This window comes from Rhinolophus sinicus, linkage group LG12 (assembly GCF_036562045.2).
Source record: "Rhinolophus sinicus isolate RSC01 linkage group LG12, ASM3656204v1, whole genome shotgun sequence".
In the NCBI taxonomy this organism is placed as follows: domain Eukaryota; kingdom Metazoa; phylum Chordata; class Mammalia; order Chiroptera; family Rhinolophidae; genus Rhinolophus; species Rhinolophus sinicus.
The window spans coordinates 60,344,527-60,357,038 of NC_133761.1; the positions used below are offsets into that span (position 1 = coordinate 60,344,527).

Below are 12,512 nucleotides of genomic sequence, written 5' to 3' on the forward strand. Positions count from 1 at the left end.
CTTCCTGGAGTTATAGTAGTAGACCACCACCCAGGGAAAGGACAAAAATAATTGGAGACAAGACGTTTATTATAGTGTATTTTAAGAAATAAATATGGGTAGGTCTTTTGTGTCGGGTGGATATTTATGCTTAACTTTTACCCAGATCAAACTGTAATTAATACTATCAGGTAAATAAGAAATCGATATTTTGACTTTCCACCTCCTAGTCTGTTTTTCTTTGGTTTTTGCTCAAATCTGCCCTGTTTGGATAATTTTCATTTTATTTAAATTGATATACTAGGGTTGTTGTTTTTTTAATTTAATTCAACCCTTATATTTCCTACAAATTATGATAGTTCAAATTTGTATGTAAAAAGCAAAAGCTGGTTCTTCAATGTTACTTAGCATGGAGCGTAGTATAGGAAAGATTTACTTCGAGTATTAGCTGTACTTCCAACCTGGGTAATAGCATATAAACTACTTAGCAACTGCGTTACTTCTAAGGAGGTAACATTTTCATTTACAGGTCGTAAGATAATAACGTGCGGTTACAAAAGGTCATCAGCGTGGTACAAATCATTTCTGATGTTGTGGCAGGTTGACATATTTACCACTCAAGTTGGTATCAACATTCACTTAGCGAGTATAATTGTCTGTATCACTTCTAGTAAAGGGAGTTAGAAAGAGCCTAGAAGAGTGTAACACACTGGAGGGAGAGAGAAAGCCTTCAGTACTTGTAGGGAAATTGAAAAGACCCAGCCAGGAAATCCCATTATGAAAGGGAAACATAACAATGGTAGCAATAATTTGGGATTTGTGAGAGAAGCCTGGAGGAAAGAAAATACAGGCCACAAGGTTTTTCTGTGGTTCAACATTTTATGTAAATCCTGCAGAAGAGTGATTTGTGTGGCTGATATAAATGTATACGTAGAAGGCTGGCTTGATAGCCGGAGCAAGAAATGAGGAAAACAGCTTTCCCCCAAAATACCATGTTTCCCCGAAAATAAGACCTTGCCAGACAATCAGCTCTAATGCGTCTTTTGGAGCAAAAATTAATGTAAGACCCATCTTATTTTACTATAAGACTGGGTCTTATATAAGACCGGGTATAATATAATATAATATAATATAATATAATATAATATAATATAATATAATATAATATAATACCCAGTGTTGACCGGGTCTTATTTTACTATAAGACTGGATCTTATATTAATTTTTGCTACAAAAGACGCATTAGAGCCGATGGTCCAGCTAGGTCTTATTTTCGGGGAAACACGGTAAGTGTGTCTTAATGGAAAGCTGTAAACTCATAAGTTCTGTTCTTCTCACTATGGTTAAGCACAAAATCAGAATTATTACTATTTTTAATATTAGAATTATACCTTCTCTAGATTAGAAAAGACCTAACAGGTCTTTGGTACAACTCCCTACTCGACATGTGAACACCTTGGTATTTTTGCCAAGTGTTTCTACAGTCTTGATGGGGATTCTCCTTGACTGGATACTTTCTAGAAGGCACCATTCTATCAGAAGTTCCTCACTCCCTCTCTATTTCCTTCTGTCTCCTGTCTATCTCTATTTTGATGTGAAATAAAACACAGATTAAAAACAAAACACACACATAAAATGTATAACTTAAATACATTTCCTATGGCTGCTCTACAGTTACCACAACTTGGTGGCTTTAAATGGCACATATTTATTCTCTTCCATTTCTGGAGCTTGGACGTCCATAGTCAGCCTCCGTGGGTTCAAGACAAGGTGTCAGCAGGGTCGCCGCCCCTGTGGAGGTCCTTGGGGGTGTTTCCTTGCTTTTCCCAGTTTCTAGAGCAGGGTCCCTTGCATTCCTTGGGTCATGGCACCTTCCTCCATCTTCAAAATTAGCAGTGTGGCATGTTGCTCCTGAGGTGACATTGCCTTTTTCTTCCTCTGCCTCCATCTTAGGACAATTTTGATTTCACTGAAGGCCCATTTTCCAGCCCACCACAATGAGTATGTAAGCAAGATGAAGAAATAAACTTGCTGAGGTATCCTAGGAACCCCCTCCGTGTATCTTATCTGTGTCTCCAGCCCTTCCCACCAAAGTAGCCACTGTCCTGTCCTGACTTTTATAGTCATCACTCCCTTATCTTTCATAATGGTTTTATTTCTAAATGTATATCCCCAGACATGATAGATTAGTCTTATCCATTATTTATTTTTTTCTGATGCAATTTTAAGTCTCCTTTAAAACTTCCTCTTTCATTTTTATTTTCTTCCATGTCGAAGATGTCAGTGTGTACTTTGTAGATTGCATGCATTAGGTGCAGTTCGCCATGCTTCTCTGCCCTTTGCATTTTGTGCAAATTGGCCTCTGGGTCCAGAGACTGAATCACACTTGGGTGCAATCCCTGTGGTACCTGCAGGTGGTGTGTACACCCTGGGAGACACGTAATGTCTGGTGGTCTCTCTTTGTGATGATGGAGGCTGTTGCCACTCATAACCTAAATCCATTCATCACCGCGGGTTGCAAAAATGGTGATTTGTAATTCTGTTATTTCTTTTTTCACTCAAGAGCTGGCATACTTATATAAAGTGATGCTTTCACTCGTCCTTATTTGCTCTACAGTGATACAATTTGTATAGCACAAAAGTAGGTTAAATGCTTGATTCTTCCTGTTTCTTCACCAGTTTCCAAGATAAAGAATCGGTGCCCTGTCTTTTTTTTTTAATGTCATTATAAACACATGTATTTAAACATATTCAATGAATTTCAATCAATTACAATTATAATACTTTTTGACGCTGGGAAATTGTCCCATTTGGGGGCGGTTACTTTGGGTCACAGGTATTGATTTTCTTTAGTCTTTGCCCCATGTTGGGTCAGTCTTCGGGTTGCCTTCTGGAGTGTTTCTGAGTGACTTATAGTTTAGATAATGCCTTTCTTCTGCCTTGGCAGGGAGTTCTATACTCATCTTAAACATTTCCTGGCCAGTGCCTGGAATGTAATTCCATCCTGGGTGCTAGTCTTTTCCTTACTCATTACTGCAATCCTGGGTTGGCCATTCTTCCTAGGCCTCTTCAGTGGACGGAGGTAGGAACACAAACACATACTAATCCTGATACTGTGTATATATGTGTCGTGGGGATACCGTGTCACCTGTTTTTTGTGTAAGTGTAATCAGTGGCTTTTTTGTTTTGCCATCTCTCTGCTCTTGATTTTTACATGCAAATTGAGACAGATTATTTTCCTGCCACCACTGCCATCTTCCTAGAATCCAGTCTTACCTATTTTGAATCTAAACTTCATGACTGGCACAATGTTTTAAACATGCAGGGCCACCTATCCACGTAGATCATGAGCCTCTGTTTCATGGCAGTTGACCAGTATCCCAGCTCCTTGCAACCCCAATGACTGCTCTGTTGGACTCCTTATACGCGTATACTGCATAAAATAATTTTGAGACACAATTCTCTTTTAGAGAATTTGCTTACTTCTCTGTCTTTTCCATCATATTGTGTTTCATTCTTTTAGTAACTGGAGAGTCCCATTGGTTCCACCCCTCCTACCCTTCTTCATGTAGGCAGCTTACAAACACTAAAGAAAATCAGTGCCTGTGTTCCACAGAAAAGGTTATTCTAAATGTGGGATTATGTTATGACTCCGAATATACTTTATTTATAATATTCGATCTCACCCTCAAAATGAGATTTAGCACCATTGAGAAACGATTGCCAAAAGTGAGTCCTCAAGACCATTCCCAAATGGAACTTGGGCATTTTGGAGGAGCCCCGCCTATGCCCGCAATAATTAATATGTTTACTCTGAGAAGGGCAGTGTTTTACTCCAGGTAAGATGTAAAAAAGAAAAGCCTCTTTTGTAATGGCTGTTAAGTCTCACTGAATTTTGCAGCTCTCAGTACGAGGATACTTATCTTTATCTTCCCAAAGTCAACGATCTGAACTACACACATTCCTTTCTGATCCCACTAAACAGAGTAAAATATCGGAAATTAACAGATGGGTACTAATTTATTATTAGGTGTTAAAACTTAATCTATGGGTGATAACATATGCATCATTTGAACTCTGGTGATCTTTTGAAATCTCGATTATCTTAAAATAGCATGTTTGTTTTATTGTCTCGTTCAATAGTTCTCAACCATGGCTTTAAGTTACCTCAATTCAAAACAAAACAAAACAAAACAAACTCATATCCTGATCCAGACCCAATTTTCTGATTTAATAGGTCTGGGCTTGGGCCCAGGCATCTTTTTTGTTTTGTTTTGTTTTTGATTTTTAACAACTTACCCAGAATTTGAAAAGTATAGCCTTACCTCATCTAGTTAGTTCATAAACCTATGATTTGCATTAAGTTTAGTTGGTTCCCATTAGCGCAAATACTGGAACTATTTCCTTTAAAATATAAAGTTAAAAAGATCGTCAACAACCACCAAAGCTAAATGATTATATCACTTAATGCCAGTTCTATCGAGCTTGGCATAAATATGTAAGTTTAGCCAAAAGAATAAAATAGAGGTTAAAGCCACAGAATCAGAACTTGAACTAGGCTCTCTAATGGAGATTAATATTTTCTTCAGAAGTCTGCCAGCTGAATCATGGTCTAATTAAATGTTGCAGATTTAGTGAGTTTGCATTTAAAGTATTAGCAGATCTGAGAATGGGTAAAGCTAAAATGAGTTAGAATCTTTTCTGTAAATGGGAAGTTAAATTATCATAGTAATTTGATTAAATCATTTTTAAATCTCACAAGCTAAATCACAGCCTTTAAAGAATAGTTTGAAGTCTTAATTGCTGTTTGTGAGCGTATCACTTTGCTATTTGTTCTCGCCTCATTTCCTGTGACACCCTATAATATATCTCCTGCTGGGCAAGAGTAGTGGGGAAGGCAAAACTTGGGGTGGGGGCTGAGGTGACTGTGGCTGACTTGAAGCAAAAGATCTGCCATGTGGAGGAAGGAAATCTGCCCTGCATTGTTCCAGTAGTTAGATCCAGGACCAAAGGATGAAAATTGGAGACCGATTTGGGAAAATAGGAAGATGCTTCTAATAATTAGTTCTGTTCCTTGTCAAGTGGAATGTCTTCATTAGAAATGTTGTCGAGAAGATTTCTGATGAAGATGGAAGGTTAAACGAGATGAGCTCAGAGGACAATTTCAACTCATTTATTTTCGTTTTAAAGGAAATGTCATGTCAGTGTTAAATTCTGGAAGCATTTCAAAGAAACCTGAGTTTAAGCCTAATTCTGACCCTTACTCCCAGTGCCATGTAATTGTCAGGGCTTCTGGGAGATGAAATGAGGCAGTGTTTATAAAGTGCTCATTAGAGATGTCACCTGAAACAGGTTCTTCATACATCGTATATTTATGATGGTTTTTCTTTTTTTGGTTTGCTTGGAAAATAGTTGTTTTGTCTGTAAAGAATGTGATTCCTATGTTTCCCGTCCATGTATTGCCCTCTGTTTTTCTTCTGAGTGCTACTTTTCAGGCCCAGGACAGGTTGGGTGACTCCATCTCATCTCAGTTCCCTTAAGGTACAAGGTCAATCTTCTGTGTCCCTGCACACACACTGTTACTGTGTGTCTGTGCCCGCCATTTCCTCCTCGGACAGCATATAAGTGCAAAAATAGAGAGTAAAAGACACCAGAGGATGTTGTTGTCGCCTCCGTGACTGGTTTTTGGTCACTAACATTACCAACCCTTAGAAGACTTTGGAAATTACGTGTGCTTGTTTTAAGGAGCAGGCACACAGGAAGCGGATGGGATTGCCATCCATCCAGGAACCAGGTTGGAGAGAAGCCTAGAAAGAAACAATCCATAGGCAAAGGCAAGGGTGTGTGTTGGGGAATGTGTTGAGTTTCATTCACTCCGGGGCCCCACTATCGACATTTCAACCTGGAAATATTCCTTCTTTTGGCTCCTCCAGGCAGGAATCACATCTTGCGCAGGAAACACCGATAAACACCCATAGTCCAGATTATTCAAAATTCTTTCCAAGATCTGTGTCATGAACGACCTACTATAAATGGTGGTCACTTCACCAGTGATGTGGTGTAATGATTCCCAGTGATGATGCAAAAAGAAAAACAAGAATAAACAAAATACAAATAAATTAAAAAAAAAGATATTAGTGCTTATAAATGAAAGTCAATCTTTTAAGGACATTGCCATAATTTTTTGGGGGGTAGTATGTTTAGCCACTGTATTTTAAATTTCATTTCGTCTCTCTTTTTGTGCATGTGCTCTGAAATTTGAATTATATGAAAGAGGAGGCCAACTGCATATATCTTGGAGCTCTGCGTTCTCAGAGAAGTAGAATTATTAAACATGCGCTATTCCCCCAAAGACCACATTATGTGTAATTAACAGATAAACTGTCATCAGAATCAATAAAACGTGCTAAATGATTCAAACTTGTATATAATTAAGTGTCTGTTTTAGAGCTCTAGCAGTAACTTTAATCTACCCCCCCCCCAATCTCACATTTCTCACAAGAATAATTGTGGCAACCCTGTTAACCCTTTCCTTGCTTGATCAAATTCGATTTTTAAATTAGTCGCCGAAGGGCAAAGTTCACCTTCACAAATGTGAGAAATAGTTCAGAACTCATTAATCTAAAGGCTTCCTTTGTACTTCAGTAAAGAGGCAGACTCTGTAAGGATCTTTTAAGGAACTGTGAATAATAGTACACTAAACATTCTAAAAGGATATGTAATTTATGGTGGTTTCTGGGTAGTCTACAACTGAACACTGTTCGATTTGGTGTATTTACTTAAAATTTAAGAGTTCTGAAAATCTTGGTCATCAGTTTTATTCCATCCTTTTGGGCAATATGAGCGTTTTGAGGGTCAGATCAGAATTTTGGACAACTTTACCTCCACAGCACTTAGAGCAATAACTTTTAGTAGATGACCTTCCATGATTGTTGAATGAATCAATAAATACATGAATGAGGTAATGAAGAAAACAACCAAGATTGTAATCTGTTAAAATAAAGTCTTCTCTTGCTCCTTATTATTAGGGGAAAAAAAAAAAAAAAAACACACCCCAAAAAACAACACACATTTTACATAATGGATCTTTCATCGTAATACCCGTGTTCTAATTCAGCATTGCAAATTGTCTACTGTAGATAAATTTAGACCCCCCCCAAAAAAAAAAAAAATAGAGTTTGGAAAGATGAGACTCTGAGCCAATCACAGCTCAGCGCTAGAGAAGTTCAAGGATACTATGGAACTTGCGTGACTTTCCGGTGCACTGGCTTTTATGACCGCTAATACTACTGTTTGTTTGTTGCTTTGTCGTACAGACTCCATGCACATAGAAGATGTGGAAGCCGTCCAGAAGCTTCAGGATGTCTTGCATGAGGCCCTACAGGATTACGAAGCTGGCCAGCATATGGAAGACCCTCGCAGGGCTGGCAAGATGCTGATGACACTGCCCCTCCTGAGGCAGACGTCCACCAAGGCGGTGCAGCATTTCTACAACATCAAACTCGAAGGCAAAGTCCCCATGCACAAACTTTTTTTGGAAATGCTGGAGGCCAAGGTCTGACTAAAAGCTTCCTGGGCCTTCCTCTCCTGCACGCCGAAAAAGGGAAACGAAACCCAAGAGTGATGTTGAAGAAACTTAGAGTTTAGTTAACACCATCAAAAATCAACAAAGACTGCACTGATGATTGAGCAGCAAGAATTTAACGCAGCTTTCAGAGTTCTCCGTATCTTCCTGATGAATTTCTTTCCACCGGATCACGTCCTTCTCCTTTCTCATTTCTCTTCCTCTTTTGTTTCCCCTTCCTCCCTTACATTTCCTAGCTCACATTTCTTGGCTTCCGGGATTACTGGTTTCCTCTCTTTCTCATTTCCTTCTCTTTCTTCCCTTCCTCCCTCCCTCCCTTCCTTCTCCTCTCCTCCCTTTCGTCTCATCCTTCCCCTTTCTTCTAAAGTTTAAATAGCTCTAGTGGTAAGAAAAATTTTTTCTTCCTTCCTTCTGCTGCTGAACTTTTAAAAGAGGTCTCTAATGGAAGAGCATAGGAAGCCAGCCCTGCCAAAGGATGGAAATCCATAATATGGATGCCAGTGAACTTGCTGTGAACCATAATGTCCCCAGTGATTAAGGAATCAAAGAGACAGAACCACTGTACCTAAAGTGCAGTGCGCCGTAGACGAATTGACTGAGAGCAGTATTAGATTTCATGGGAGCAGCCCCTAATTAGACAACTTAAGAACACATTGCATCGGCTGCTTCTTACCATTGCTTTTCCATCTAGATCAGTTATAGCCATCTGATTCCTTAATTGTTTTCTCAAGTCTTCCAGGTATTTGTTAGTTTAGCTACTATGTAACTTTTTCAGGGAATAGTTTAAGCTTTATTCATTCATGCAATACTTAAGAGGAATGCGAATACTGCGATTTTGTGCTGGCTTTGAACAATTATGAACACTAATGAAGGACAAATGAATCCTGAAGGAAGATTTTTAAAAATGTTTTGTTTCTTCTTACAAATGGAGATTTTTTTGTACCAGCTTTACCACTTTTCAGCCATTTATTAATATGGGAATTAAACTTAAGCAATAGTTGAAGGGAAGGTGCATATTCTCACGGATGCAATTTATGTTGTGTGCCAGTCTGGTCCCAAGCATCAGTTTCTTACCATGAGCTCCAGTTTACCTAAATGCTCACCGGCACAAAGGATTCGATTACACCTGCAGTGACTCTGGGTAGTCACATATGTAAGCACTGCACATGGAATCCAGATCCGTAGAATTTCAGGAGTCACCTCTACCTGGGAGGTACAGTTGCCATATGATTTCTAGCTGCCGCGGTGGTTAGGAACGAGTTACTGCCTGTTTGCAAAGTTACAGACCTTGTCCCCGAGGAGCTGTGAGCCAGTATTCATTTAAAAGGCAATAAGACAAATGCCAGAATTTGAACAACAACAACAACAACAACAAATCATCAAAGACAACAGACGCCTGACCAAATTCTAAAGCCTATCTATATGAGTTTATTCATTTAGGGATGTTTGTTTAAATTAATCTGCAATTTTTACCAAGAGCTAAGCCAATATATCTGCTTTTCAACCAGTATTGTCACAGCAAGAAAGTCAGTCAGGTTCCAGACTGTTAAGAGGTGTAATCTAATGAAGAAATCAATTAGATGCCCCCGAAATCTAGAGTCGCTGAATAACCAATAAACAGTAACCTCCATCAAATGCTATACCAACGGACCAGTGTTAGTAGCTGCTCCCTGTACTATGTGAACAGTCTTATTCTATGTACACAGATGTAATTAAAATTGTAATCCTAACAAACAAAAGAAATGTAGTTCAGCTTTTCAATGTTTCATGTTTGCTGTGCTTTTCGGAATTTTATGTTGCATTCGGAGACTGTTGTCTTGTTCTTCTTGTGGTGTTTGGATTCTTGTGATGTGTGCTTTAGACACAGGGTAGAATTAGAGACAATATTGGATGTACAATTGCTCAGGAGACTACAGTAGTATATTCTATTCCTTACCAGTAATAAGGTTCTTCCTAATAATAATTAAGAGATCAAAACTCCAACCAAGTATTCATTATGAACAGATACACATCAAAATCATCATAATATTTTCAAAACAAGGAATCATTTCTTTAATGGTTTATTATAGAATACCAATGTATAGCTTAGAAATACAACTTTGAATATTTCAAGAATATAGATAAGTCTAATTTTTAAATGCTGTATATATGGCTTTCACTCAATCATCTCTCAGATGTTGTTATTAACTCGCTCTGTGTTGTTGCAAAACTTTTTGGTGCGGACACGTTTCCAAAACTATTGCTACTTTGTGTGCTTTAAACAAAATATCTTGGGTTGATGTTACATCAACCTCATGCTAGGAATACTGTGTATCTATCATTAGCTATCTGGGACTATATCGTAGATTGTGGTTTCTCTGTAGAGAAGTGACTGTAGTGTGATTCTAGATAAATCATCATTAGCAATTCATTCAGATGGTCAATAACTTGAAATTTATAGCTGTGATAGGAGTTCAGAAATTGGCACATCCCTTTAAAAATAACAACAGAAAATCCAACTCCTGGGAAAAAAAGGTGCTGATTCTATAAGATTATTTATATATGTAAGTGTTTCAAAAGATTATTTTCCAGGAAGTCTGTGCAGGGTTTAAGTTGCTACTGTTCAACCACACTATATATAAATAAAATATATACAACATATATGTTGTTTTTACTGTATCACATTAAAGTACTTGGGCTTCAGAAGGAAGAGCCAACCAACGAAAAACAGGAGCTGGAGATATGTGAAGAGAAGGAAGTACAATTTTTAGCTTTCAGTTTAAGTAAAACAAGTTATCACATCAATAGGAAACACAATTAAGTGGAGACCTAAAAGAACTGTACGACCTTTAGGGTAAATGCTTACCTTTAACCTCACTTGAGGTAAGTTGTTTCAACTTTCAAGCAAGACCATTTACTTAATGTGAAGTTTTGGAAAGTTATAAAGGTGTATGTTTTAGCCACATGATTTTAATTTTTATTTTGCTTCTTTTTGGTTCGTTATTTAAAGCAATATGATTGTGTGACTACCTGCAGTTACACTTGTGTTTCAATCAGATCAGATTGTTGTATTTATTCCACTATTTTGCATTTAAATGATAACATAAAAGATATAAAAAATTTAAAACTGCTATTTTTCTTATAGAAGAGAAAATGGGTGTTGGTGATTGTATTTTAATTATTTAAGCGTCTCTGTTTACCTGCCTAGGAAAACATTTTATGGCAGTCTTATGTGCAAAGATCGTAAAAGGACAAAAAAATTTAAACTGCTTATAATAATCCAGGAGTTGCATTATAGACAGTAGTAAAAAGAATAATAATAATAATAAAACCATGTCTATAGCTGTAGATGGGCTTCACATCTGTAAAGCAATCAATTGTATATTTTTGTGATGTGTACCATACTGTGTGCTCCAGCCAATGTCCATTTGTGTAAATGTATTTATTTTATATTGTATATATTGTTAAATGCAAAAAGGAGATATGATTCTGTAACTCCAATCGGTTCAGATGTGTAACTCAAATTATTATGCCTTTCAGGATGATGGTAGAGCAATATTAAACAAGCTTCCACTTTTGATCGCTCTTTTGTATTGTGTTTCTTTATTTTCCCCACGAAAAGAACCAAATCAATCAACACTGCCCTTGGTGGCTTCCACTGAAAGAGTATCTCTGAGTACCTGTTCCCTAAAAATAAAGTGGGAGTTTAAATAAGAGCTATATAAAGGCTTGTCAGAATGAATTCGAGGGTGCCAAGAGACATTTTGCATATTTAAGAGTATGCAAAGTGTCTTGTGGCACATTAGAATTCATTCTGACAAGCCTTTATATAGCTCTTACTTAATCTCAAAGCATCTCCACATCAGCCTGCATTACTCAAAATCATCGCCTCTATATCAATGTCATAACAGAAAACTTTCCCCCTATTTTAAGATCATATTCAAACTAGAGATACCTATTATTTCCCTCCATCCACAATTAAATCGTATGTTTGCACTGAGCTCGACAGCAAGCTGCATGCTTTCTGGAGCAGCCGTGGGGTTGCTGACCAGATTTCCTGAATGAGAAATCAACACCAGGGTTTATAGATCCGTGTGTGCGTGAGGCGGGGGAGCTGTCTGCAGATTCCAGAGGGCTAAGCAGCGCTGCTGACAGCAAATGGCCTCCCCTCCCTTTTTCACTCGGAGAGGTCACAGCCCTTGCTGCTCAGGGTCACACTGCGCCTCCCTGGGACCCGCCTGGAGCCATCACCAAGGTGCTAATATGTGCTTTCTTGTCTTCTCTGCCTATCTTGAGAGTGTTTTGTCATTGTGTTTGCCCACTGTATTTCTCACCTTTCAGCAGTGGCTGGTTCTCTAGAGAAGCAAGCTAATGATACTTAGGCCACTAAACGAAATTCAGATTTCGGGCTGTGAGATTACCTAACCACTAAGATGCATCCGCTAGCAACAAAACTCAGAGTTGTCTTTTCCTAATTTTAATGTCCTTTTAGTGGCGGTGGATCAGCATAGAATCTGATGTATTTTACTTGGGGTATTTTCAAAGTACTTGGATGAAACTGAGCGAAGACAAGATACAAAGCTTAAAGGAAAAAAAAATGCCTGTAATCTTTCAGTGAGGTCTTCATTTAAAAATATGTGATACGTGCACATGCATTTAAGAACTTAAACATCAGAATCCTGTTGCTGGTTTTTGTAATTTAGAATTATTACGGTGCAACTGTTTTGGAGCTGTGCTGTTTACCACGCATGCCTCAGGTGTAAAAGAAAATAACCAAGTCGGACTTTGGCATTTGAGCATGTCATGTTTCCGGATACATAAATGAGTAGCTCTGACCAATTGGTTTATGTTGATTGTGTCCAGGGATCACTTTTATTTGCACCTGTTGTTTATAAGTGATTTTTTTCTTCTTCCTTTAAACTTGTGTTTTCCAAACGTGGCTGCATCTTAGAATCACCTGAAGAGTATT

The 12,512-nt window shown here is 38.1% G+C and overlaps 1 protein-coding gene across 9 annotated transcripts in view; it reads left to right on the forward strand.

Moving 5' to 3' along the window:
• ESRRG (estrogen related receptor gamma) overlaps nt 1-11,121 on the forward strand; it is a 547,928-nt gene extending 536,807 nt beyond the window's left edge. For all 9 annotated transcript variants that reach the window (XM_019743279.2, XM_074317033.1, XM_019743599.2 and 6 more), the window contains one exon: nt 7,296-11,121. In XM_019743279.2, the coding sequence (XP_019598838.1) occupies nt 7,296-7,540 (245 nt within the window). In that variant the 3' untranslated portion in view covers nt 7,541-11,121. The remainder of the gene's footprint in view (nt 1-7,295) is intronic.
• The last annotated feature ends 1,391 nt before the right edge of the window (nt 11,122-12,512 follow it).